The 25,558-nt window shown below is 53.2% G+C and overlaps 2 protein-coding genes across 9 annotated transcripts in view; one reads left to right on the top strand and one right to left on the bottom strand.

Annotated features, from left to right (window-relative positions):
* Nucleotides 1–280: 280 nt before the first annotated feature.
* HAPLN3 (hyaluronan and proteoglycan link protein 3) lies at nt 281–18,637 on the top strand. 5 transcript variants are annotated; one of them, XM_063794330.1, is made up of 7 exons: nt 354–428; nt 2,801–2,939; nt 8,381–8,462; nt 8,573–8,743; nt 14,205–14,573; nt 16,661–16,963; nt 17,674–18,637. In XM_063794330.1, the coding sequence occupies exons 4-7, from the start codon at nt 8,620–8,622 to the stop codon at nt 17,958–17,960; spliced, it is 1,083 nt and encodes a 360-aa protein (XP_063650400.1). In that variant the 5' UTR covers nt 354–428; nt 2,801–2,939; nt 8,381–8,462; nt 8,573–8,619; the 3' UTR covers nt 17,961–18,637. The 5 variants fall into 5 exon arrangements, with proteins under 5 accessions (XP_001165614.2, XP_063650399.1, XP_063650400.1 ...); XM_063794329.1 differs by lacking the exon at nt 8,381–8,462 and having other exon boundaries at nt 337–428; XM_001165614.6 differs by lacking the exons at nt 2,801–2,939; nt 8,381–8,462 and having other exon boundaries at nt 281–428.
* Nucleotides 18,638–21,342: 2,705 nt separating this feature from the next.
* ACAN (aggrecan) overlaps nt 21,343–25,558 on the bottom strand; it is a 70,826-nt gene continuing 66,610 nt past the window's right edge. For all 4 annotated transcript variants that reach the window (XM_054667145.2, XM_003952726.6, XM_054667143.2 and 1 more), the window contains 5 exons: nt 24,389–24,547; nt 23,851–23,933; nt 22,935–23,079; nt 21,936–22,118; nt 21,343–21,554 (listed from right to left, as the gene is read on the bottom strand). In XM_054667145.2, the coding sequence (XP_054523120.1) occupies nt 21,478–21,554; nt 21,936–22,118; nt 22,935–23,079; nt 23,851–23,933; nt 24,389–24,547 (647 nt within the window). In that variant the 3' untranslated portion in view covers nt 21,343–21,477. The remainder of the gene's footprint in view (nt 21,555–21,935; nt 22,119–22,934; nt 23,080–23,850; nt 23,934–24,388; nt 24,548–25,558) is intronic.

Below are 25,558 nucleotides of genomic sequence, written 5' to 3'. Positions count from 1 at the left end.
CAATCAAAGGTGGGGAGCAGCCTTAGCCCCTAGCAGAATGCTGGACAGGGGCTTCCCCTGCTTACTCGCACTGTTTTTGGTATACCAGACTTTCTAAGGGGATCCCTCCTCCCCAAACTCTCCTATTCCATCCCTACTCTCCTTTCCCAAGACGTAAGGGCCTCAACTCTTGCACACCCCCTTTGCGGTGGTTCCCAGCGAGTCTGGAGACCGCTCAAGCCTGCAGCAACTCCTCCCTTCGGGCCCAGCCCTTGGGAGGGAAAGGTGCGCGTGTTCCTTTAAGGGGCTGGTCTGGCGGGAGCGCGGGGGTTTTTCTGCTGCCGCTTCCTTTCTGCCCTTTTAATTTCCCCGAAATCAGACTGTTGCCTTGGACTGGGACAGCTCGCGGCCCCCGAGAGCTCTAGCCGTCGAGGAGCTGCCTGGGGACGGTACGTGGCTCAGGGGTCGCTGGGCTTCTGGGGCTGTGTGCGGGCCGGGTTCCTCCCTTACCGCTTTGGGTGCCCTGCGGCTCCCCACACCTCCCAGGCAGGGTCGGGGGAAGGGGCAGGAGGCGTGGGCCGGGCACTGCGGAGGCCCGAGCTGAGATGGGCTGTGATCGCGGGCGAGGGGCGCCCGGGGCGCAAGTGGGGAGGGAGCGGCGCGGGGGTGCGGGCGCCGGACCCTCGCGCCGAACCCTCGTGCCCACCGTGAGGGAGCAGAGCCCGAGCGGACCCCGTGGCCTCCGAGACCACCGTCCGCCTCCAGCCCCCTTCCTGCCAGGGTCCGCTTGGCTCTCTCCCCTGTCGTCTGTCCAGGGTCGGCTGCCTCCAGTGCGGTCCGCGGCGCCCCAGGCCCTGCCCCTGGGTATCTGTTGGATGCTCCGGGGGCCCCGGGAGTCCTGGGAGGGGCTGAGGGCAACCTGCGAGGCGGCTGGCGGACCTGCACCTCTGGACCGCAGCTGGCCGGCTCTGGGCGCCCTGGGGCAAAGGCAACTGATGCCTATGGGTTCCAGACCTCGCTCACCGGGGTTCCTGCCCCAGGGACAGAGAGGCCAGAAGGGTAGGGAGGGTGGAGGGCAGAGCCCTGGGTGGGAGATGGCGACCCTCAGGGAGAAACGTAGGCTTGTGCGCAGCCAGTATGGAAACAGCGCGGCACTTGGACCCAGTCCTGCCACCAGCTCGTCGGGTGGCCACAGGCAGCCTGTAAACCTGTTGGGACCTTGGTGTCCAGCGCTGACCCGCGGGAGTGCCTGTGCTCCCTGGAGCAGGGGGCGGCGATTGAGAGGGGCCCTGGCTTCTCTCCCTCGACGCCGCCCGGGCCAGCGGATGGGAATGCTGGTAGGAAACACCTCTGGTTTTCATTCTCCTGGGGGCTGCAGGTTTCAAAGGCGGAGATCAAGCCTTGTGCAAACAGGGACAGGGATGTCAAATTTCTCGCTGGGAGCAGCGCTCGTGCAGACCTCTCAGGCGATGCTGCCTCCTGCTGGTACCTGGGGGACTTGTACTCACGGACGGCCCAGTGCGGACATGCACCTGGCAGGGAGGTGGCACCCACCCTCCCTCCAAGCCCAGGCTTATTGTTCTTGGGTGGAGGGGTCCCTAGGCTAGGGGCGCCTGGGAAAAGCAAAGGGCTGGTCATCAGGAAACCTGAACTTTCTCTAAGTTCGAGATATTTGACAAAGATAACGAACGCCTTGGGTAGTTCACTGACCTCCACCCTCTTGGCCTCAGTTTCCTCAACTGTGAAGAGGAGGCAGTGGTGACCACTTTGTCTCGTAGGCAGTGAGAGAGGAGAAAGAGCCACTGAGATGGTGTAAGACTTCACTGTGTGAACTGCTCACCAGAGTAGTAATAGGTCATATTTTCCCAGTGCTTGCTCCTTATCAAGCATCAAGCAGTATTTTCAGTGCTCTGCAGCTATTCTCTCCCTTAATCTTCACGAGAGTGTTTTCTGTTTGGTATTGTCGTGACCGCCCCCCACCCCAACTTTTTTTTTTTTTTTGAGATGGAGTCTCGCTCTTCTTGCCCAGACTGGAGTGCAATGGCTCAATTTCGGCTCACTGCAACCTCCGCCTCCTGGGTTCAAGCGATTCTTCTGCCTCAGCCTCCCGAGTAGCTGGGACTACAAGCACCCATCACCATGCTCGGCTAATTTTTGTATTTTTAGTAGAGATGGGGTTTCACCGTGTTGGCCAGGCTAGTCTTGAACTCTTGACCTCAGGTGATCCGCCCACCTCAGCCTCCCAAAGTGCAGGGATAACAGGCATGAGGCACTGTGCCTGGCTTGTGACCCCCATTTTAAAGATGAAGAAACTGAGGCTCAGAGAGGTGCAGCGACTTGTCCAATGACAGAGGGTTAGTAAGTGGGTGGAGCCAGAACTGAATGCAGGCAGCCAATCTGCTTCTAGAGCCTGAAATCTTTGCCATGTTCATTTGTTGAGCACCTGCTACATGCCAGGGACCAGACATCATACATCTTCTATAATTGTCACCACAGCCCTTTTTTTTTTTTTTTTTGAGCTGGAGTCTTGCTCTGTTGGCCAGTCTGGAGTGCAGTGGTGTGGTCTTGGCTCACTGCAACTTCCGCCTCCTGGGTTCAAACAATTCTCCTGCCTTAGCCACCCCAGTAGCTGGGATTACAGGCATCTGCCACCACACCCAGCTAAATTTTGTATTTTTAGTAGAGATGGGGGTTTCACTGTGTTGGCCAGGCCAGTCTCGAACTCCTGACCTCAGGTGATCCACCCCCTCAGCTTCCCAAAATGCTCTAGGATTACAGGTGTGAGCCACCGCACCCGGCCTTAAATTCCTTTTTTTTACAGATGAGGAAATGGAGGCACAGAGAGGTGAACTTGCCCGAAGTCACTCAGCAGGATGCAGTGTGTCCAGCTCCAATACCGGGCCCAGGTCTGAGTGCCTAGGCAGGACTCCAGAAGATTTGGGGAGCTATCCACTGCCAAGGTGACTGGGCTGGACTTGGTCTTGGGCCTTCCAGCTGGTGGCACCTCTGTGGTGGTCCTGAGGAGTTGGTGGCTGGATAGCCATGGTAGGGGAGCAGAGGCTACTCATCCCTCCCCTCAGTGGTAGTGGTCAGGGATGGTCAGAGATGGACCTGGGGCAAGGCAGCAACCAAGTGGCAATTGCCACTCCTGACTCCCACACAGGACTCTGTCCTGTGCACTGACCTTAGCATTCAAGGCTGTGCTTGTCCTCAGCCCTCGAGTTCCCCTTTAGTCTTCTCTGGAGAGAGGAAATTTTCTGTTCAGAGAGGTCAAATGACTTTCCCAGGGTCACCCAGCTAGCAGGTGGCAGAGCCAAGACCCAACCTCAATGAGTTTAACTTGAAACCTTGGGCCTGTGTGCTGCTCCTCTCTCAGAGAGGCCTGGAAAATGGCCAGCTTCCTCCTGGCCTTTCGTTCTTGGGCACAGGGCTGATCTTTTCTTATAATTCCTTTTGTTTTTCTTTTCTTTGTTTTTTTGAGATTCAGTTTCACTCTGTCGCCCAGGCTGGAGTGCAAAGGTGTGATCTCGGCTCACTGCAACCTCTGCCTCCCAGGTTCAAGCAGTTCTCCTGCCTCAGCCTCTGGAGTAGCTGGGATTACAGGCACCCACCACCACACCCATCTATTTTTTATATTTTTAGTAGAGACGGGGTTTCACCATGTTGGCCAAGCTGGTCTCAAACTCCTGACCTCAGGTGATCTACCCTCCTTGGCCTCCAAAGTGCTGGGATAACAGGTGTAAGCCATTGTGCCCGGCTAATTCCTTTTGATTTTCTTGGCATCCCCCTCAATGTGAGGTTACATTACTGCTGAGTTAGCATCCAACAAAGAGGTGTTACTGATGTCACTTAGTGGCAGAAACGCCTGCGTTTGTTTACCCTTAGGAAGCCCTTTCTCACTAGGGAGCATTTGTGCTAGATGAGCCGCTGTTAGAGGCTGGAAACATTATAAGCAGCAGCTGGGATCCCCTCTGCTCAAGGAGACTCTAGGTGCCCGGGGACAGCGGGGAGCCCAGGACATCAAGCTCAACATCAAGTCTTGGCCCCACTTCCCTCCTGGTTCCAGGTGTGGAGCCTGAAGGAAGGCAGAGGAAACGAACTCTTACAAGGGTTTGCTCTGGGCCACTGGGCTGTGTGCCACACAATCACCTCCCTGAATTTGGCGTGGTTCCAGGCTTTGGGGCTGGAGTGGGTTCGAATCCTAGCTCTGCCACTTCCTAGCTGGATGACCTTGGGCATATGACTTAGTCTCTCTGTGCCTTGGTTTTTCCATCTGCAAAATGGGAACACTACTAGGCTCACATGTCAGGGTAGTGGTAAGGATTAAAGGAGAGATACCAGGTGTGGTGGCTCATGCCTGTAATACCAGCACTTTGGGAGGCGGAGGCGGGCAGAACGATTAAGCCCAGGAGTTTGAGACCAGCCTGGGCAACATGGTGAAACTCCATCTCTACTAGAAATACAAAGAATTAGCTGGGTGTGGTGGCACACACCTGTAATCCCAGCTACTTGGGAGGCTGAGGCAGGAGATTCATTTGAACCCAGGAGGCGGAGGTTGCTATGAGCCGAGATCGCACCACTGCACTCCAGTCTGGGCGACAGAGTGAGACTTGGCCTCAAAACAAAAACAAAAATAAAATAAATGAGAGAGTAAGTGCTCAGCTGTTAATACTTTTATACTGATCATAGTAATGCTGTGGTGTGTGTATTTGTTAGGACAAGTGAGGCTAAGCTGTGTTGACAAAGAGATGCAGGCCGGGCGCGGTGGCTCACGCCTGTAATCCCAGCACTTTGGGAGGCCGAGGTGGGCGGATCACCTGAGGTCAGGAGTTCAAGACTAGCTGGGCCAACATGGCGAAACCCTGTCTCTACTAAAAAATTACAAAAATTAGCCGGGTGTGGTGGCAGGTGCCTGTAATCTCAGCTACTCAGGAGGCTGAGGCAGGGAGAATTGCTTGAATCTGGGAGCAGAGGTTGCAGTGAGCCGAGATTGCACCATTGCACTCCAGCCTGGGCGACAGAGTGAGACTTCGTCTCAAAAAAAAAAAAAAAAAAAGATGCAAAAAAGTGGTGGCTTAAATATGATAGGACTCTGTTTCTCTCTCATAGGACAGTGCAAGTGGAGGAGGTCCAGGGCTGATGGGCAGCTCTGCCATTCAATCTGTGGTTTCCATCTCTGACTCTAAGCTGGATACTGTGGTTTCCAGAAGGTTGGGGGAAGGAATACCAGGGAAAGGCATCTGTAATTGTTTTAATTGCCAGACTTGGATGTGGCATGTTATTTCTGCTTGCTGCCATTGATGAGAACTGAGTCACATAGCTCTCCTAGCTGCGAGGGAGGCTGGAAATGCAGTCTTCAGCTGAGTGGTCGTGCACCCATCTAGACCTCTGTTACTTTAGGAGAAAACTAGAATGCATTGGCGAGAAATATACCAGGGTGAGTTTTATGATCTCCATTTCGCAACCGAGGAAACTTGCCCAGAATCTCGCAGTGAATAAATAGTAGAGGTGGGATTTGAACTCTGATCTTCCAGTTCCCAAACTCTGTACCAGGTTGCCCCATTGTGCTTAGGCCTCCCAGTTCTCCCTCACCAAGGGGCCTTACAGGTGTCAACAGGGGAATGAATTCCTCTTGGACAAGAAGTGGGGCTTCAGAGTTGGTAGTGTCCTGGCTGCAGTGCACAGCACAGATGGCAGGTCTGGGCCTTGGGATTTCTGTGGTGTCTAAGAGAATGGTGGATTTGGCCTCTCAACTTTCTTTACATCCATTCTCTCCAGCAAGAGCTCCTAACTGTTCTGGAAACAAGAATGTTTCCTCCACAATCCCATCACTCTAACAAGCCAATGCTGTGTGTGTCTGCCTGCCTTCTTTCCTCCCTCCTTCCCTTTCCTTCCTTCCTTCCTTCCTTTCCTTCCTTCCTCCCCTTCCTTCCTCCCTCCCTCCCTCCCTTCCTTCTTTCCTTCCTTCCTTTCTCCCTTCTGTCCTCCCTCCCTTCCTCTTTAAATGTTTCCTCATCTTCTGGGTCCTGTACACAGGCATTCACAAGACCACATGGTTGCAATCATAGCAGAGGCAATTGTATGTTCTGCTTTGTCTATTTTAACTCACATCCTAAGCATTCTTCCACGTTGCTACATGATAATCATAGTTATGTTTGCAGCTGCCTGCTGTCATTCTGGTCTTGCTGCCCCCAGGTCTACCTTCCACTCAGCCCCTGCCGGGAAGTGTCTTAAGATGTGAGTCTGATCCTGTGACTTCTCTGCTTAAAGCCATCACTGGCCTCCAGGACAAAGGATAGACTTCTGGCCAGGTGTGGTGGCTCATGCCTGTAATCCCAGCACTTTGGGAGGCCGAGGTGGGCGGATCACTTGAGGCCAGGAGTTCGAGACCAGCCTGGCCAACATGGTGAAACCCCGTCTCTACAAAAAATACAAAAATTAATGGGGCATGTTGGCGCATGCCTGTAATCCCAGCTACTCGGGAGGCTGAGGCATGAGAATCACTTGAACCCAGGAGACGGAGGTTGCAGTGAGCTCAGATCTTGCCACTGCACTCCAGCTTGGACGACAGAGTGAGATTCTATCTTTAAAAAAAAACAAAACAGGATATGCTTCTGGGCCTGACACCCAAGGCATCCAGACACTGGCCCTGGTGACCCCCTTACCTCCTCTACCCCATGCAGCCAGGGTCTTGGCAGGAAGCAGAATTCAGCCCAGATGATTCCAATAAAGAGACTTTAATGGAGGAATGACTTCTAGAGAGTAGGGTGAGGGGACCCAACAAGGAAGTGGGGGACGCAGAGACCAGCAGCAGCAGCAGACACTCTATGGCAGAGGCACTGGGATGGCAAGGGAGCTGGGAAGCAATGCCCCATCTTCCTCCTCTTCCCTCTCTGCCATCTTCTCTGAGTGCCTCCCATTGGCTCAATCCCACTGGAAGCCAGAGGGCCTGGGGAACCGGGACAACAGGGACCAATACATGTCAGAGAAGGACAGACGATGGACCTGGTGGGTGTGTGGGGCAAATGGAGGACCTCCTGTATACCCCCAGCACCCCCAGGCTCGGGACTCTTGCTGGCATCTGCACCTTTGTAGTGGCAGTGCCCTACTGGATAAACCTGTCAGTCCTTCTCCACCTGGCAAACTCCTGCACCTTCAGTCTCATTTGGACATTCCCGTTTCTGTACCTCCATCGTGGTACTCAACACACAGCAATCAAGACTGCCTGCCCACAACTCTGCCCCCTCCCTGGACCAAGCTCCTTCAAGGAGTGACCCCATCTTTTATTTGTTGAGAGCACGCAGTAAATGGCAGGTGAGCAGGGCTAGGGTGACATGAGTGAGGCAGTAGCCCTTGGTGTGAGATTTAAGCGGGGGAGGAAGGGAGTTTGCTAGAAATCTTAGTAATCAAGACAAAATATTTGAATACAATATTTAGAAAAAAATCAAATCATCAAACTACAGCCCATGGGTTGGCTACCTCTTTTGAGCGCCCACCCAAACTGGAATAGCTCCCAAGACCTCTAGCATGGTGTTCAAAAATTATTTTTGAGTTGGGCGCAGTGGCTTATGCCTGTAATCCCAGCACTTTGGGAGGCCTGATCACTACGTCAGGAGATTGAGACCATCCTGGCTAACGCGGTGAAACCCCGTCTCTACTAAAAATACAAAAAATTAGCTGAGCTTGGTGGCACGCACCTGTAGTCCCAGCTACTCGGGAGGCTGAGGCAGGAGAATTTCTTGAACCCAGGAGGCGGAGGTTGCAGTGAGCAACCTCCACTCCAGCCTGGGCGACAGAGCGAGACTCCGTCTCAAAAAAAAAAAAAAAAAGGGTTCACAACGCAGGACTCATCTTTACTTAACATACCCTCTATTCACCCTGATATTTTCTATTCTAGTCTAGTTTATTTGGCGTCATTAAAAAATGCTGCTCATACCTTTCTTTTCTTTTCTTTCTTTTTTCTTTTTTTTTGAGACAGAGTTTCACTCTTGTTGCCCAGGCTGGAGTGCAATGGCGTGATCTTGGCTCACCACAACCTCCGCCTCCTGGGTTCAAGCGATTCTCCTGCCTCAGCCTCCCGAGTAGCTGGGATTACAGGCATGTGCCACCATGCCTGGCTAATTTTGTATTTTTAGTAGAGACGGGGTTTCTGCATGTTGGCCAGGCTGGTCTCAAACTCCCAACCTCAGATGATCCGCCCGCCTCAGCCTCCCAAAGTGCTGGGATTATAAGCGTGAGCCACCATGCCCAGCCTGCCCATAACCTTTCAAATTCTGGCTTGAAAAACATTGAGCCTGTCATATCATCCTGCTTAATTTTCTCTGCTGTCTTTTAGCTGCCTGATACTTCCTTCTTATGATTTGTCTCTTTGCTGATCTCCCGTCTTGCCTTCGGGGTACAGCTCCCTGAAAGCAGGAACCTCATCTAGCTTGTCACTGCTGTCTTCTCAGCTCCGGGAACAGCGTCTGGCACGCAGGCGGCAGGTATCCCGCAGTGAGCTGTTGAGCAAGCGAGTGAGTGGTGTTGGAGCAGAGGGGATGTGGGCCCTGGAAGCCAGGCTTTTCTAATTGCCTTGTTTTCCTCCCCTTCCCAGTTTGCCCTGGGGCCCCAGCCTGGCCCGGGTCACCCTGGCATGAGGAGATGGGCCTGTTGCTCCTGGTCCCGTTGCTCCTGCTGCCTGGCTCCTACGGACTGCCCTTCTACAACGGCTTCTACTACTCCAACAGCGCCAACGACCAGAACCTAGGCAACGGTCATGGCAAAGGTAGGCGACCTCCTGCACCCGGCTCTTTGCTCCCCTGGGTGACCTAGACCTCCTCGGCTCTTGCTGTGATCTGCGGGTTCCAGGCTGGGACAGGGACAGCAGCCCTGTTCCAGCAGGGCCCTTGTAGTGGACCAGCTTGCTTCTCAGACAGAGGAAGGGGTGAGTTCATTTTCCTGTGTTCGCCAGCCCCTTCGTCATGGGGCCCAATTCACTTAGGCTTTTTACTTTCCCTAAAAGTCTTGCCAGTTGTTCAAGGTCCAGCTTGAATGTGTCCTCCCCTGGTCCCCCCAGTGGAAAGGGGACCTGGGGTTGAATAGATGTGAGTTTGAATGTTTTTTTTTTGTTTGTTTTTGAGATAAAGTCTCACTCTGTTGCCGAGGCTGGAGTGCAATGGCGCGATCTCGGCTCACTGCAACCTCTGCCTCCCAGGTTCAAGCGATTCTCCTGCCTCGGCCTCCTGAGTAGCTGGGATTACAAGCATGTGCCACCATGCCTGGCTACTTTTTGTATTTTTAGTAGAGAGGGGGTTTCACCATGTTGGCCAGGCTGGTCTTGAACTCCTGACCTCAGGTGATCCACCTGCCTCGACCTCCCAAATTGCTGGGATTACAGGCATAAGCCACCATGCCTGGCCCGAGTTTGAATCTTATAATTCTACCTCTTACTAGCTGTGTGGCCTTGAGCAGGGAACGTTTTAAAGTAGCAGTTATTGTGCACCCATCATGGGTTGGGCGCACTTCTAGATATTTTGCATTTGTTGTCTCCTGTAATCACAAAAGCCCTGATGTAGGCAAGGGTGAAAATATACATTTTTTTTTTTTTTTAAGATGGAGTCTCACTTTGTTGTCCAGGCTGGAGTGCAGTGGCACGATCTTGGCTCACTGCAGCCTCTGCCTCCCGGGTTCAAGCGATTCTCCTGCCTCAGCCTCCCAAGCAGCTGGGATTACAGGCATCTGCCACCACACCTGGCTAATTTTTGTACTTTTAGTAGAAATGGGGGTTTCTCCATGTTGGCCAGGCTGGTCCTGAACTCTTGACCTCAGGTGATCCACCCGCCTCAGCCTCCCAAAATGCTGGGATTACAGGCGTGAGCCAATGAGCCTTGCCGAAAATACACATTTTTAACCATTAGTGCAGCACGGGTGCTGACCAGGCTGAATTGATGCTGTCTGCCCTCACAGCCTGAAAGTAGATTCTATTATCATCCCTTCTCATAGATGAGCAAACTAGGCTCAGAGAGTTGATCCAGTTGTCCAGGTCAAACAGCTATTAAAAAGACAAAGCTGAGGGCTGGGTGCAGTGGCTCATGCCTAAAATCCCAGCACTTTGGGAGACTGAGATGAGTGGATCACTTGAGGTCAGGAGTTCAAGGCCAGCCTGGCCAACATACCGAAACCCTCTACTAAAAATACAAAAAATTGGCCAGGCGCGGTGACTCACACCTGTAATCCCAGCACTTAAGGAGGCCGAGGTGGATGGATCACGAGGTCAAGAGATCAAGACCATTCTGACCAACCTGGTGAAATCCTGTCTCTACTAAAAATACAAAAGTAGCCGGGCGTGGTAGCAGGTGCCTTTAATCCCAGCTACTCAGGAGGCTGAGGCAGGAGGATTGCTTGAACCTGGGAGGCAGAGGTTGCAGTGAGCTGAGATCATACCACTGCACTCCAGCCTGAACGACAAAGTGAGACTCCGTCTCAAAAAAAAAACCACAAAAAACAAAAAATTAGCCAGGTGTGGTGGCGTGCACCTGTAATCCCAGCTGCTCAGGAGGCTGAGGCATGAGAATTGCTTGAACCTGGGAGGAGGAGGTTGCAGTAAGCTGAGATCACGCCACTGCACTCCAGCCTGGGTGACAGAGTGAGACTCTGCCTCAAAAACAACAACAACAAACTTGTTCCACTTGCTTGTGGAAGGAACGAACCAGATGGCTGGTCTCAGTAATAGCCAGCACCTGCCATGAAGAGCTCACAGCCTGGTTCAGAGACGACACATGAGCCTGCAAGTGCAGTGCTGGGTGTTTCTCACCTTTCCCTCTGCCTTTGAGTAGATGATTGTGCCTGCAGAGGCATTTTCCCTCTTTTGATTAGTCTCCTAGGTCAGCTGTAACAAATTAACACAAACTTGGTGGCTTGAAACAACAGAAATGTATTCTCTCACTGCTTTAGGCACCAGAAATCCAAAATTAGTTTCACTGTGCAGAAATCGAGGTGCGGATAGGACTGTACCTCCTGTGGCTCTTGGGGAGAATCTGTTCTTGCCTTGCCTCTTCCGGTTCTGGTGGCTGCTGGCATTCCTTGGCTGTAGCTGCCTCACTCCAGTCTCTGCCTCCATGGTCACGTGGCCTTCTCCTCTTTTATATGCAAATCTCCCTCTGCCTCCCTCTAAACAGGTACTTGCGCATTTGCATTTAGGGCCCACCTGGAAAATTCAGGATACCCTCCCCATCTTGACATCCTTAGTTTAACCTCATCTGCAAAGTCCATTTTGCCACATAAGGTAATGTTCACAAGTTCTAGGGATTAGGATTTAGGGTATCTTGGGAGGCCATTATTTAGCCGACCACACCCTTTTCCTTCAGAATTTATTTTGTTGTACAAGCACTACTTTATTTATTTATTGAGACAGAGTCTCGCTCTGTCACCTGGGCTGGAGTGCAGTGGCGCGATCTCGGCTCACTGCAAGCTCTGCCTCCTGGGTTCATGCCATTCTCCTGCCTCAGCCTCCCGAGTAGCTGGGACTGCAGGCATCCGACACCACGCCTGGCTAATTTTTTGTATTTTTAGTGGAGATGGGGTTTCACCGTGTTAGCCAGGATGGTCTCTATCTCCTGACCGCCTGATCCGCCCGCCTTGGCCTCCCAAAGTGCTGGGATTACAGGCGTGAGCCACCGTGCCCGGCCTGCAAGAACTACTTTAATGAGATTTGCGGAATTTAAAAAACTTAAACTTCCTACTCATAGTTTCACTACACTAACAGGCCAACATTTCATTTTTCTCTTTCCCTTTTGTCCCTGAATATGTAAGCAAAGTCATATATAATCCCCCCACCCAGGGGAACCACTGTTAACTTTTTAGGTATCTCTTTCTAGCCTTTTCTTTTTTTTTTTTTTTGAGACAGGGTCTCACTCTGTCACACCAGTGCAGTGGTGTGATCTCGGCTCACTGCAACTTCTGTCTCCTGGGCTCAAGAGATCCTTCCACTTTAGCCTGCTGAGTTAGCTGAGACTACAGGCGTGCACCACTGTGCCCAGCTAATTTTTGTATTTTTAGTAGAGATGGGGCTTCACCGTGTTGGCCACGCTAGTCTTGAACTCGTGGCCTCAAGTGATCTGCCTGCCTCGGCCTCCCAAAGTGCTAGGATTACAGGTGTGAGCCACTGCACCTAGCTGAGCCATTCTTTTATGATTTAGAAAACTTTCTCCAACAAAAACCAGCTCATGTCGTACATGTGATTTTTGTATTCTCCCTTATCACCTCATAGAATAGAACTCCTTTTCTAAGTCAATGAATGAATGTACATCTACCAGATTATTTTACATGGCTGTATAGTATTTTATCATATGGATGTACATTTTCATTTTATTCAGGTTAAAGCTTCAAAGGTAGTTTACTTAAGAGAGTTGGGAAGAACCAAGGAAGTGGCCCCTAAATGATAGCCCTGCTTCATATCTATTGGACACTTTCTGTGTGCCAGGCGTCCTGCCTTACCTGATTTGAACCTTACCACAGCCCTCTGTAGGGACTGTAATTAACCCATTCTACAAATGGGGAAGCTGAGTCTTGACTTCCCTGGATTACACAGCTGGGAAAAGGTGGAACCAAGGGCAAGCCCGAATTGCCTGACTCCAAACCTCTGTACCTACTGCCTCTGCAGAGTAGGACAGCTCTAATCTGAATGAGCCTGAAAGTCCCCTGGAGGCTGGACCCCATTCCCAGAGTCTCTGAGGCACTGGGACCCCACAATGTGCATTTCTGACAAATTCCTGGTGATGCTAATGCTGCTGGCCCGAGGGCCACACTTGGAGACTTCTGCATATGGCAATCTGCTACATTAGGTATAGCTCTTTTTTAGCATGATTCCTCTACAGGGAACCTCCCTGTCTGTCTCCTGCTTACCCATGAGGCTGTCCCCTTGCCTCCACCTTTTTAATTCATTAACTTGTTTTTATTTTGTTTTCAGCAACAGAGTCTTGCTCTCTCACCCACTTTGGAATGTAGTGGTGCGATCATGACTCACTGCAGCCTTGACTTCTGGGCTGAAACAATACTCCCACCTCAGCCTCCCGAGTAGCTGGGACCACAAGCATCTACCACCATACTCAGCTAGTTTTAAAAATTTTTTTGTAGAGACAAGGTCTCACTTTGTTGCCCAGGCTGGTCTCAAACTCCTGGGCTGAAGCGATCCTCCTGTCCTGGCCTCTCAAAGTGTTGGGATTATAAGCGTGAACCACTGTGCCTGGCCCCTGTCCCCACCTTGAGTAAATCAAGCATGTCTTGAAGTCTAGACCCAAGAGAATGAATCAGTGAGGTCCCAACAGGGGCTCCCAAGTTAAAGATGAGGCAGCCTTAGCCTATGAACTTGATTCTTTTGTTGCATGTTGAGTTCTGTGTGTATTTGTAACTCTGAGCTGTGAGCGTAGTCTCCTTTAGAAGTTCTGCCCTTAGCTCACTAGGCTGCTCTGTATTTGGGAAGAGTTATGGTGGACAGCTGGACCAGAGAGTAAAGCCAGGGCTGTGCTGTCCTCTGGCCAGTGTGGTGGGGAAGGAAACTCCGAGGGATCCCTATCAGGGCCACTTGTCCTGGCCATGTACCTCATGTGGGGTGGCTCTTGTTGCCTGCTCCATTGGTTAGATTTTGATGTGTAGCAAACCACCCAAAACTTAGTGACTTGTTTAGGATGACAGCCATTTGTTTAGCTCATGATTCTGTGGGTCAGCATTTTGGAGTGGGCTCCATTTCTTCAGGTCTTGCGGTTGGGTCTTGCAGATGTGCCTGCCCGTGGTGGGCAGGTCAGCTGGGGGCTGGTTGCTGTAGGATGGCCTCAGCTGGGGCGCCCTATCTCTGTTCCGTGTATTCTCTCATCCTCTAGCAGGCAAGCCTGGCCATGTGCTCATGGTGGCTGGCAAAGTCCTAAAAAAAGAGTGGAAGCAGCAAGGCCCCCTGGGACGTATGCTCAGAGCAGGCATGATGGATAACAGTCACTTCCAAGGCATTCAGTTGGTCAAGCAAGTGGCAAGGCCAGCACAGATTCAAGGGGGTGGGGGAATAAATGTCATCTCTTGATGGAAGGAGATGCAAAGTCACATTGCAGAGCATGTGGATACAGGGAGGGGTGGAGCATGGTGGCCATTTTTGCAATCTGAGCCTGGAGGAGCCGTGGATGAGGGTGTGCGGTGGCCCTTGCAGGGCTACAGATGTGCTGCAGCAGGTCTCATCTGCACCCTGTTTCTCCCCCAAGACCTCCTTAATGGAGTGAAGCTGGTGGTGGAGACACCTGAGGAGACCCTGTTCACCTACCAAGGGGCCAGTGTGATCCTACCCTGCCGCTACCGCTACGAGCCGGCCCTGGTCTCCCCGCGGCGCGTGCGCATCAAATGGTGGAAGCTGTCGGAGAACGGGGCCCCAGAGAAGGACGTGCTGGTGGCCATCGGGCTGAGGCACCGCTCCTTTGGGGACTACCAAGGCCGCGTGCACCTGCGGCAGGACAAGGAGCATGACGTCTCGCTGGAGATCCAGGATCTGCGGCTGGAGGACTATGGGCGTTACCGCTGTGAGGTCATTGATGGGCTGGAGGATGAAAGCGGTCTGGTGGAGCTGGAGCTGCGGGGTGAGACCCTAACGGGGACTGGGTGACACTGGGACCTGAGAGCAGAGGGGAGAGGACCAGAGAAAACATCCAGACTTCTGTGCTTTAGACATTTAAAAGTACTTAATTCTCAAAACAACCCACATGGAAGCTACTGTTGTGACCCCCATTTTACAGGTGAGAAAACTGAGGCACAGAGAGGTCAAGTAACTTACCTAAGGTCACACAGCTTATAAACGACAGAGCTGGGGTCTGAACCCAAGCACCCAGCCTCTAGAATCTGTTCCCCTCTACCCGCTGTAATTTACATCTCATTCAGAGAGAGGAAAACCAGAGCTGGTCCCACAGCTTATTAGAGACAGAGCTGAGATTTAAGCAAGGTTAGCGGGTAACACAAGCGAATGAGGCAGCCCACTGTGAGACGATGGGAGTGGTGGGGACTGGGCACACTCCTGAGCCCTTGTCCTGTCCCCAGGGAGCTCCCACACTACTCAGGCCCAGCTGATGATGCCATGCCAGAATGCAGACCCCACTGCCAAATTTTCTGGCTTGACAAGATAAGCTTATATCTTTATGTGAGATCTCCTGATTTTTATGTAAAAACCTCCTTTTAAAAAACAAAACAAAACAAAAAACAAACAAAAAGCCCCCCCAAAACCAAAAACAAAAACCCAGTGCTGTCCAAACCAGCCACACCCTGCAAGCCGGATCTTGTATGTGGGGTCCCTGTTTGATCTTTAATTTGTATTTACCTTCTCTGTCTCTAGGATGGGACTGTGTGTCCTCACATCTCTCCCACATGTTAGGGAGGCAGTTCGGGGATAGAGGAAGGTGACCTGACTTTAGCCCCAGCCCGTCCCAGCTATGACATCTGGGTAAATGTCTCATCCCCCTTAGAGCCCTGGGCCTCTCAGGTGTAAAATGGGGTATCACAATCTTTCCTCCTTTACCTCCCTCAGAGGCAATGAGGATAAGATGTATGTCCTTAAAATGCGTTCTCTGTCTTTGCCACCAGTGTCCACATGGCTTACATGGTGGCTCAGAGGGGCCGCATTCCTCATTCTTGAAGTTGGGGTGGCAGTGGAGTTGGGGAGAACCTGCAAGAGTCATTGGTCTGGGGTCTGCAGGGGCAGCCTAGAGAAACAGGGAGCCCTCACCCCATTCCCGGGGCTTCAAGGGCTAGGAATTTGGGGTGGAACCAGGCATGAAATAGTCCCCCTGCAAACACACGTAGAGGCTGCAAGCTGATTGTCAGGGCCCATGGGCTTCTCTGCCACCCAACCTGGCTTTGCCCAGGTGCCTGGCTTCCGGCCCTGGTGAGATTGGAGGTTTGGGGCTCAGGCTGTTCCTGGGTCCTTGGCCACAGGGAGGAGATTCCAAAGTGTCCTTCCCAGACCCCTAGGGTCACCTCCACTCCTTAAGGTTTCATTGACTTGGTAGAGACTACATCTCAGAAGTTTAAAAACTTTTTATTAGAGTAAAATTTCAAACACGAACATATCTTTTGAGGGCCTGTGGCCCCTATCAGACCCTGGCCACAAGGAGAGAAACCGCCTGCCCCAGACCTCCCTGCCCTTGAGCCTCCTTTATGGAAGGCCCTTCCCCAACCCTCTCCCCACGGCCTCTAGGGCCTCTCATTCTCCTGAAAATCATCTGCCACACGTGGAAAGTTCCTTGCATTTTCCTAGGAAATTTCCACATTCATAATAACATAGACGATCGGGTCCCAGCTAACGAGTGGGGAGCTGGGAGTCAAACCTGGCCCCTAGAGCCCAAAGCCCGGGCCCGTCTGGAGAAGATGGCACAGCCTCACTGGGGGTCTGGCGACAGCCTTGCAGATTAGGTTGGGGACATTGTTGGGGACATTAATGGACTAATTAATTACCTTAACTCATGGATGTTTTCTGAGTACTGCTGTGAACCAGCTGAGTCCCAGGAGAGAGGCGGCAACGGACAGGAGGTCAGATGTTTGCTGAGTTTTTCTGAGGGATGGTGTATGTGTGTGTGTTGCAGGCAGCACATGTCCCAGTGAAGGTGGGAGGAGAGCGGGGTGTCCAGCCAGCTGGGCCCCTGGCCACCCCCTAAGCTCCTCTTTCCTCCCCCTGCAGGTGTGGTCTTTCCTTACCAGTCCCCCAACGGGCGCTACCAGTTCAACTTCCACGAGGGCCAGCAGGTCTGTGCAGAGCAGGGTGCGGTGGTGGCCTCCTTTGAGCAGCTCTTCCGGGCCTGGGAGGAGGGCCTGGACTGGTGCAACGCGGGCTGGCTGCAGGATGCCACGGTGCAGTACCCCATCATGTTGCCCCGGCAGCCCTGCGGTGGCCCGGGCCTGGCACCTGGCGTGCGAAGCTACGGCCCCCGCCACCGCCGCCTGCACCACTATGATGTATTCTGCTTCGCTACTGCCCTTAAGGGTGAGTGGAATAGCCAAGCGCGGGCCTGTGGGTTTGGTGGCCACCCGGGACCTGTGAGAGGGCAGCTTCTGGGGAGCTCTGGCCCCCTCTGCTGGCTCTGCTGGTACTGCCACCTGGAGGCCCAGAGCACCAGCCACCCTAGAAGCAGCATCTGGTTGAGTTTTGAGTGCTTTGCTGCTGCTGCGTTATGCAGGGCATAAATGATTGGTTTCTTCATTCATCAAATGTTTACTGAGTGCCTACCATATGCTGGGGCCTAGACTAGGCTCTCGGGAATCACAGACGAACAAAACACAGCCTGTCTTCACAAAGCAGCTCATTTCATAGGAAGATGAGCAAGTAAAAACAGAAACTGGTTCAGTGTCATATGCCAAGCCCTTGGAAAAGTGTCTGACACATAGTAGGTGTTCAGTAAATGACCGAATGGGCAAGAGACTCTGACTGGTCCAGCCTAGGTGGGGTGCCCACCCACCTAAATAGGGAAGGGTGGTGGGGGAGTGCAGACATGACTGGAGGGACCTGGGTTCTATGGCAGGTGGGACAGAGCTCTCTGGGACAGGGTAAAGATTAGAAAGTGTTCTCTGCAGATGCCTGCAGTATGGTAGCTCCCTGGGCTCAGACGGGTCTTTGGGGCTGGCATCTCTGCAGACCCCGTTGTGCTCTCTGGCTGCCCCCCGTGCTGTCCGGCACTCACGCCCCCTTTCCCCCAGGGCGGGTGTACTACCTGGAGCACCCCGAGAAGCTGACACTGACAGAGGCAAGGGAGGCCTGCCAGGAAGATGATGCCACGATCGCCAAGGTGGGACAGCTCTTTGCCGCCTGGAAGTTCCATGGCCTGGACCGCTGCGACGCTGGCTGGCTGGCAGATGGCAGCGTCCGCTACCCTGTGGTTCACCCGCATCCTAACTGTGGGCCCCCAGAGCCTGGGGTCCGAAGCTTTGGCTTCCCCGACCCGCAGAGCCGCTTGTACGGTGTTTACTGCTACCGCCAGCACTAGGACCTGGGGCCCTCCCCTGCCGCAGTCCCTCACTGGCTGTGTATTTATTGAGTGGTTTGTTTTCCCTTGTGGGTTGGAGCCATTTTAACTGTTTTTATACTTCTCAATTTAAATTTTCTTTAAACATTTTTTTTTACTATTTTTTGTAAAGCAAACAGAACCCAATGCCTCCCTTTGCTCGTGGACACCCCACTCCAGGAATCATGCCTGCTCCCCTGGGCCATTTGCGGTTTTGTGGGCTTCTGGAGGGTTCCCCGCCATCCAGGCTGGTCTCCCTCCCTTAAGGAGGTTGGTGCCCAGAGTGGGCGGTGGCCTGTCCAGAATGCCGCTGGGAGTCCGGGCATGGTGGGCACAGTTCTCCCTGCCCCTCAGCCTGGGGGAAGAAGAGGGCCTCGGGGGCCTCCGGAGCTGGGCTTTGGGCCTCTCCTGCCCACCTCTACTTCTCTGTGAAGCTGCTGACCCCAGTCTGCCCACTGAGGGGCTAGGGCTGGAAGCCAGTTCTAGGCTTCCAGGTGAAATCTGAGGGAAGGAAGAAATTCCCCTTCCCGTTCCCCTTCCGCTCTCGGTTCCAAAGAATCTGTTTTGTTGTCATTTGTTTCTCCTGTTTCCCTGTGTGGGGAGGGGCCCTCAGGTTGTGTACTTTGGACAATAAATGGTGCTATGACTGCCTTCCGCCATCCCCAGCCCTTTTCTGTGTCTCCATCTCATTCAGTCTCAGGGCGCAGCCCCCTGCCTGGTGGGTGTGGTGGGGGCAGTTCTAGCCCAGGCTTCATAGGTTGGCTGGGTCAGGTCCCTGGGGTGAACAGGGAACTCTGCGGGCTGGTTCTAGCCTTGCCTGCTCAATGGTTCACCCGGTCCTGGGTGCTGGCCTAGTGGCAGAGGACCTGGCTTGTGTCTTCACCATCCCCACCCCTTGGCAGTGCATCTGTCTGTGTGAGGCTCAGCAGAAGAGCCAGAGGTGTCTCTCAGAAGACAGAGGAGGCTATGCCCTCCAGAGGACCTCAGAGGCCAGGGATCTAGGGGCCAGTGCTCCGTGTGCCTCACCCTCTGCCTCCCACTCCCACCCCCACCTCAGGAAACTTGACTTGTTGCCTTGCGCAGGAACGCCTCTGCCACTCACCAACCAGTTATTCCATCGGTTCTTCCCTTAGCTCAGTGCTCCTCATAGTGTGGTCGGCAGCATCAGCATCACTGGGATCCTGTTAGAAGTGCAAATTCCTGGGCCCCACCAGAGACCTGCTGAGTCAGAAAGTCTGGGGTGTGGACCGGCACCCTCTGTTGTCACCAAGCCCTTTAGGTGATTCTGATGCACGTTCAAGTTTGAAAACCACTGACAGTTGCACCACCAACTAATCAGTTAATAGTTAATGAAGTAATGATTGAGCACCTACTATGTGACCAGTGCTGTACACTCTACTTTGGCCCACTGTTCTTTCTAGAGGTAGAGATGCAAGTGTATATATATATATATGTATATATATATATATATATGAACAAACAACTGTACACACGCCCACGCCTGAAAAGATACCAGGACCCAGGAACTCACACTGGCCTGCAAGAACCAACACACACACATATTCACACAGACTCAATGGCATGTCCAGCGACTGTGATGAGGGAGGCGTCTGAGGAGGTGGCACTGGTGGAAGGATACTGCCTGGCATGCGTGTGTGGGCTTAACGCTCAAGGTTTGTCAGGGGAATCCGTAAACAATTGGAATTGTTTTCATTGCTATTCTACAGTGTACTTTATTTTTTTATTTTTTTTAAATTTTTTTGACAGAGTCTTGCTCTGTTGCCCAGGCTGGAATGCAGTGGTGCAATCTTGGCTCACGGCTCACTGCAACCTCCACCTGCCGGGTTCAAGCAATTCTCCTGCCTCAGCCTCCCGAGTAGCTGGGATTACAGGTGCATGCTGCCATGCATGGCCAATTTTTGTATTTTTTTAGTAGAGACAGGGTTTCACCATGTTGGCCAGGCTGGTCTTGAGTTCTTGACCTTGTGATCCACTGGCCTCGGCCTCCCAAAGTGCTGGGATTCCAGGCGTGAGCCACTGTGCCCGGTCTCTATAGTGTACTTAAGGGCAGAATGCCCAGACCTTTTTGCTAGTAGCTGGCAAGCAGTTTACCTTGAAAATGTGTAAGCAAGATTCACTGTTCTCAGGCTGTCTGCAGTTTGTTTTTTCCTTCCCTTCTTATAAATCCTGATTTTTGCCTCTGTTCTTGGATTCAGTCTACCAACCCACCAGAGCAGTGTGATCACAAAGAACCAAAGCATGCAAGGTGGCCAGATGTCTTGCTTGAGTTGCTCTTTGACAGTGCCCACTTGTAAATCCATATGGCACCCACTGACTGACGCATGTCACACGTGACAGGCACAGCCAGGTACACACATGTAGAGACATATCACATGTGCTTACATGCGGATCATCTACCAAACACATTGGGACCCTAGTTAAAATAAAGCACAACAGATGTGACTGTCCTAGGCGCTATGAACAGACCAGAGTCACAGAGTCACACCAATTTGAGATCATTTGATCAAAACCTGTCTCCACTGCCACCATTCCTAAGACCCCTTTGGGGGACTCCGGGTCATGATTGCCTTCTTCTTAAATTAAAAGAGGGAAAAGAAAAGAGATAGATCTCTTCCAATGTCTTTATTATTATTATAACATTATAATCTTCAGTTTTCAAAAATATAAATAGGTGCACGGAACCCTGGTGCCTGCACGGTCCCGGGGGTGGGGATGGGGAGGGGAGAAGGTTGGGTGGCACCCCCCACTGGGCAGGAAGTGCCCCCAGCAGCCCTGCTGAGTTGCCACCTGTTAGGGTGGCAGACCCAGGTGAGAGAGAGGACACTGGAAGAGGGACCCTTGGAGGGAACCCAACTCCCAGGCAGCGGAAGTCCCTCTGATGGCTCTCCCCTGCCGGCTTACCCTCGGCAGGAGGCAGGAACCCACCCCTCTCCCCCAAGGCTTTTCCCTCATACAGATGGTGTAGCCTTCCTGGCTCCTTCTCATCCAATACATTCAGCTGCGGTTCCGAGTTCTTCATGCTCTCAGGCCTCTGCCCCTTCCAGCTCCTTTGGAGCCCTCCTCCCTCCTCCCTAGCTCTCCCTGGAGGTGAAATAACCAACGATTGCACTGCTCTTGGATAAAGTCAGGAAACAAAAATAATCTTCTTTATTTAACTTAACCCCTCCCCTTCTCCCCCTGTCCCTGCACTGGTCCCTGGAAAGGCACGATGGGAAATTGAAGAAATGTCTCTAAACTCAGTCCACGGGTTATAATAAGTTTGCTTTGCTTTGGCATTCAGCGGACAAATTAGATGCGGTTTTGCTGATTTGGAGGGGTGAGTGGGTGCATACACAATGTGGGATTTATTTTTTTCCTTCTTTAATGGGATTCCTTATATGACAAAAAGCGACAAGAAGAGGACACCATCTGGGTGGGATGCACGTCAGCCTGGCAGGCTCCTGGGCTCAGCGTCCTGGGTGCGTCCTGGAAACTCTTCTCAGTGGGCTGTGCTGGGGCGGCTCCTCCGAGGGTGCCGTGAGCTCCGCTTCTGTAGTCTGCGTTTGTAGGTGGTGGCTAGGGCGAAAGGGAGATGGAAAAATATCAGTGGACCTGGAAAGAAAGTGGGGCGAGCCTAGGCTCTCCCCAGACTACCCTCTCTCCCTTGTGGAAACCAGGACTCAGGCGCCTGAGGCTTTATCAGCTTTCCTGATTTTGAGTTTTCTTGGACTTTCTGGCTTTTTCTCCTTCATCCTCCAAGTGAGCCCTCTCCTGGGACAAGTACGTGGCCCTTCTAAGGGCAGTGGTCAGCTATTTGTGACTGAGCAGCCCCCTGACCTCCCTTCCCTTGCTCAACCCTGTGGACGGTGCAGGGTCCCCAGGAGAGGGGACGGGGGGAAGGCTGTGCTGGCAGAATCTAACCCTGTGCTCAGCGAGGATGGCCGGGGTGATGCTCACGGTCTGTGCAGGTGATCCGAGGCTCCTCCCAGTGCCCGCTGGGCTGGCACCGGATGGTGGGCATGTGGCGCTGGACAAACCCCTCCGTGCACTGGTACCGCACCAGGGAATTGATCTCATACCGGTCCTTCTTCTGCCCGAAGGTCCTGGCATGCTCCACCACAGGGGGCTCTCCGCAGGCCACTGAGGGGCAAACACCCTTTATAAAGGGTCTCATAGGGTCTCCTGGGATGACCTATGCTGGTTGTGACCCGAGGCACTGTGGGGGACACAGTCTCAACACCTGACAGTGAGCCCTGGACGTTTTCATGCAGCGCTAAGAATCTGGAAGCCGCTGGCTCTAACATCTGGGTTCCTCAACAATTTAGAACAGCAGGAAGGGAATACAAACGGGGTGGTCTTTAAAGGGATGAAGAGAAGATGAAAGGGAGGTAGAACGGTGTGGAGGGCGAGAGCGAGGCAGACTCAGGCTTCTTGATGAAAACATCCAGTTCAGGGGAAAATGAGACTGAAAGGAGGCCTGGGGGACGCAAGGTGGTGAGCAGGGGCAGTGGGGCGCATCCTACCAGCACCTCAATGTCCACAGACTGAAAGCCAAAGGATCGAGGCCTGACAACTATGACTCTGTGATTGATGGCCTTGGGAATCCCAAAGACAGGGAGGCTCCCCACCTGGGGGCCCTTGTGGGTAACTCTGCTGCTGCTATCCAAGGGACTGTGTGGAGTGTGGAGTGGGGGTCCTGTCTTCTAGCCTGTGACCTTCATGTGCTCGCTGTCCCTGCAAATGGTCCCTGGCAGCGAGCTTGCCCTTGCCATTGGCCCTGGGATGCTGGTGCTAGGAGGGACCCCTAGGTCAGCTCCAGTCTGCTTTTTGGACAAGTGAGGAGACACCAGCAGCCAGAAGACAAGGGACTCACCCCAGGCCACACAGCAAGAGCCTCACCTGTAGCTGGAGGTCTTGATCCTATCCTCCCCTGACCCCTCCCAGGCGCCAGCTTACCTGTGCCCTTTTTACACGTGAAGGGGAGGTGGTAATTGCAGGGAACATCATTCCACTCGCCCTTCTCGTGCCAGATCATCACCACACAGTCCTCTCCAGCGGCAAAAAAGTTGTCAGGCTGGTTGGGGCGCCAGTTCTCAAATTGCTGTGGGTGGGAGTGGGGAAGGAGTAAGGAGAGGGCAGGACAGTGCGGGCGTGGAGCCTCTTCATCATCTCCTTTCTCTTTTAGCCCCAACTTCAGGCTCATCTGATAGCAGCACAAAAACTGCTGGGAATCTGGTCAGGGCTGTTCTAGGGGCCATGGAACCCGGTGGCCCTCTAGGGAATCAGTCACACAGCCTGGCTCAGGTCCTTCTCAGGAGCTCAGAACCCCCAGGACTCACAGGCTCTGTACATGAGCTGGTTCCACACCTCTTATCCAGAAGGGCCAACCAGGGCTGACCACATTGGGTAGGGATGGATGGTAGGAACACGGCTCTTAAGTCCAGCTTCTGCCCACCAAGAAGTCCTCCCAAGACTTATCCTTCCAGCCTTGCTTCAGGACAAAGAGAATCACTGGGTGCCCGTACCATTCACTTGGCATCTATGTTGCTTTCTCTCTGTCTCCTTGAGTAGACTTGAGTTCAATGTGGGCAAGAAACCTCTCTAAAGCTTCTGTATACTCCTCATGGTGGTGGCTGTTATTCCTTCATTTCCTTCCTGGCTCCTTGCCTCATGCCATCATTAGCTCAATCTGTCCAGCCCCGGGCTGGGTTCCAGAGGCAGAGATGAAGGAGACAATCCCTGCCCTCAAGGGTTCCCGGTCCAGCAGCTGGTAAGCAGCTGTCTGCATGGGGTTTGAATGCATCTCTCTCCAGGGGTCTTTATCCCACTCCCTGTCCTCTGGGCCACCAGCTGTGCCTACAGCAGAACTCACCATGGGATGTCCATCTGACCAGCGGAAGTCCCCTTCGATGGTCCTGTCGTTCAGGCCGATCCACTGGTAGTCTTGGGCATTGTCTGGGGAAAGGGTGAGGGTGTCAGGCCTCACACTGGACACCCTGAGGGTGTCTGAGAAACTTGAGCTCACGGAGGCAGAGGGGATGGAGGAGGGAAGGAGGTGGGTGGGCTCCTAGGAGCAAGCCACGTGCTTCTCAGGTCCTCACAAGAGGCTCAGCACGTGCATGCCTGGAGTGAACTTTGGGCCACCTCTCCAAGCTGGCATGGACAGGTGACAGCCATAGCTTAGTCTTGGGCTGACTCTGGCTGGCAATGGGTCTGCCCTGGCTGCAGCCACAGCTTCTGGCCCCAAAGACCGTTGTCTTCTCTCTGGGAGCTCAGACTGCGGGAACACTGTTCTCCCTCCCCCAGGTCCCTGTCCTGCAGTCTCACGAGGCCCAAGTCTGCTGCCTTCTGAAAGGTGAGGCCCTTTGCCTACACCACCACTCTCCTCTCAGAGGCCCCGCCGCACTCACTGTTGACAAACTCCTGCTCCTCCGGGGTGACGATGCTGCTCAGGTGTGACTGCTGCTCCCGACACCGGCGCTCAGCATCCACCCAGGTCTCGCGGTCCGGGAAGTGGCGGTAACAGTGGCCCTGGTACTTGTTCCAGCCCTCCTCACATACCTCCTGGTCTGCAACACAGGTCAGGGGCTTGAAGGGAGGGACAGAGGCCACCAGGGGATGGCAGATGCTGCCAGTCTTATGGCATAGGTTCCTGCATTCACCCCACCTTCCATGCTGTGCCCTCAAGGGAAGGGAGAGGCACAGCTGGAGGGGTTCAGGTTGGAAACTGGTCTGGTCCCTGGGAGCCTCTGCACATGCTTCCACTCTGGAAAATGCCAGGGGCCCTTTCCTTCCCTGATGCCATGCCCTCCCCCATCACCCTCTCCTAAGCTTTCCTCCTCTTGATGCCTGCTCTGGTGGGCTGGCAGAGGTCAGCAGGCCAGTTAAAAAGAGGCGGGAAGGTGGGAGGTCTTGAGATTTAAGGCAAAACATGGTTCTGGGGCTCTGGGGGGCTCCAGGGAGAGAGGGAGTAGAGCTGTGGGGAAGTGTGTGGAGGCAGTGGAAGCTGGTAGCGCTGGGGCATGGAGCGGAGCTGGCAGTTTCCTTCCTGCAGAACCTTGGGTGGGAACAGAGGAGCAGAAATAAGTCTGCTTGGGGTCGAGAGAAGACTCAGAGCTCTAAGGCTGTTGATCAGAGTTGGCTTTAGTTAAGCACACTGTGCCTGCCTCTTGCGGGGGTCAGATAGCCCACTGGGGGTCTGGGATCCAGGGGCCCTGGCTTTTTATTTTGGGGGTGAATGGGAAGAGGGGAGGAGCTTCTCTCCTCACAAACCTAAATTCGTAATGGGTTCTCAGTCTGGAGAACGGGCTGGCTTGGAGTTCTTGGACAGCCTAGGGGACGGGCGGAGCCATGCTGAGCTGGCTCACTCAGCTTTGAGAGAGCTCATTCTTAGTGTCTCCTCTCAACCTCGCCTTCAGTGACATCATGTTGATAGCTTTAAACTGGCCCTGGTGGAAGCATTTACACCTCAGGAATTGGCAGATGATACAATCAGGGCTCCTTTCTCCTCTGTGAGAGCTGGTTGTTAAACATCTGCCAGCACAGTGTGGGACAGACTGAATTCCAAGGCCCCCCTTCTT

The sequence above is a fragment of the Pan troglodytes genome, chromosome 16, assembly GCF_028858775.2.
Source record: "Pan troglodytes isolate AG18354 chromosome 16, NHGRI_mPanTro3-v2.0_pri, whole genome shotgun sequence".
Taxonomy (NCBI): domain Eukaryota; kingdom Metazoa; phylum Chordata; class Mammalia; order Primates; family Hominidae; genus Pan; species Pan troglodytes.
This window is presented reverse-complemented; position numbering and strand designations above follow the sequence as displayed.

Bases quoted from the DNA above. Each gene is read 5' to 3' on its own strand.
- HAPLN3 (XM_001165614.6), top strand. From the start codon at position 8,620: ATGGGCCTGTTGCTCCTGGTCCCGTTGCTCCTGCTGCCTGGCTCCTAC. The intron at 8,744-14,204 runs GTAGGCGACCTC...TTCTCCCCCAAG, and splicing joins AGGCAACGGTCATGGCAAAG to ACCTCCTTAATGGAGTGAAG. The intron at 16,964-17,673 runs GTGAGTGGAATA...CCTTTCCCCCAG, and splicing joins CTTCGCTACTGCCCTTAAGG to GGCGGGTGTACTACCTGGAG.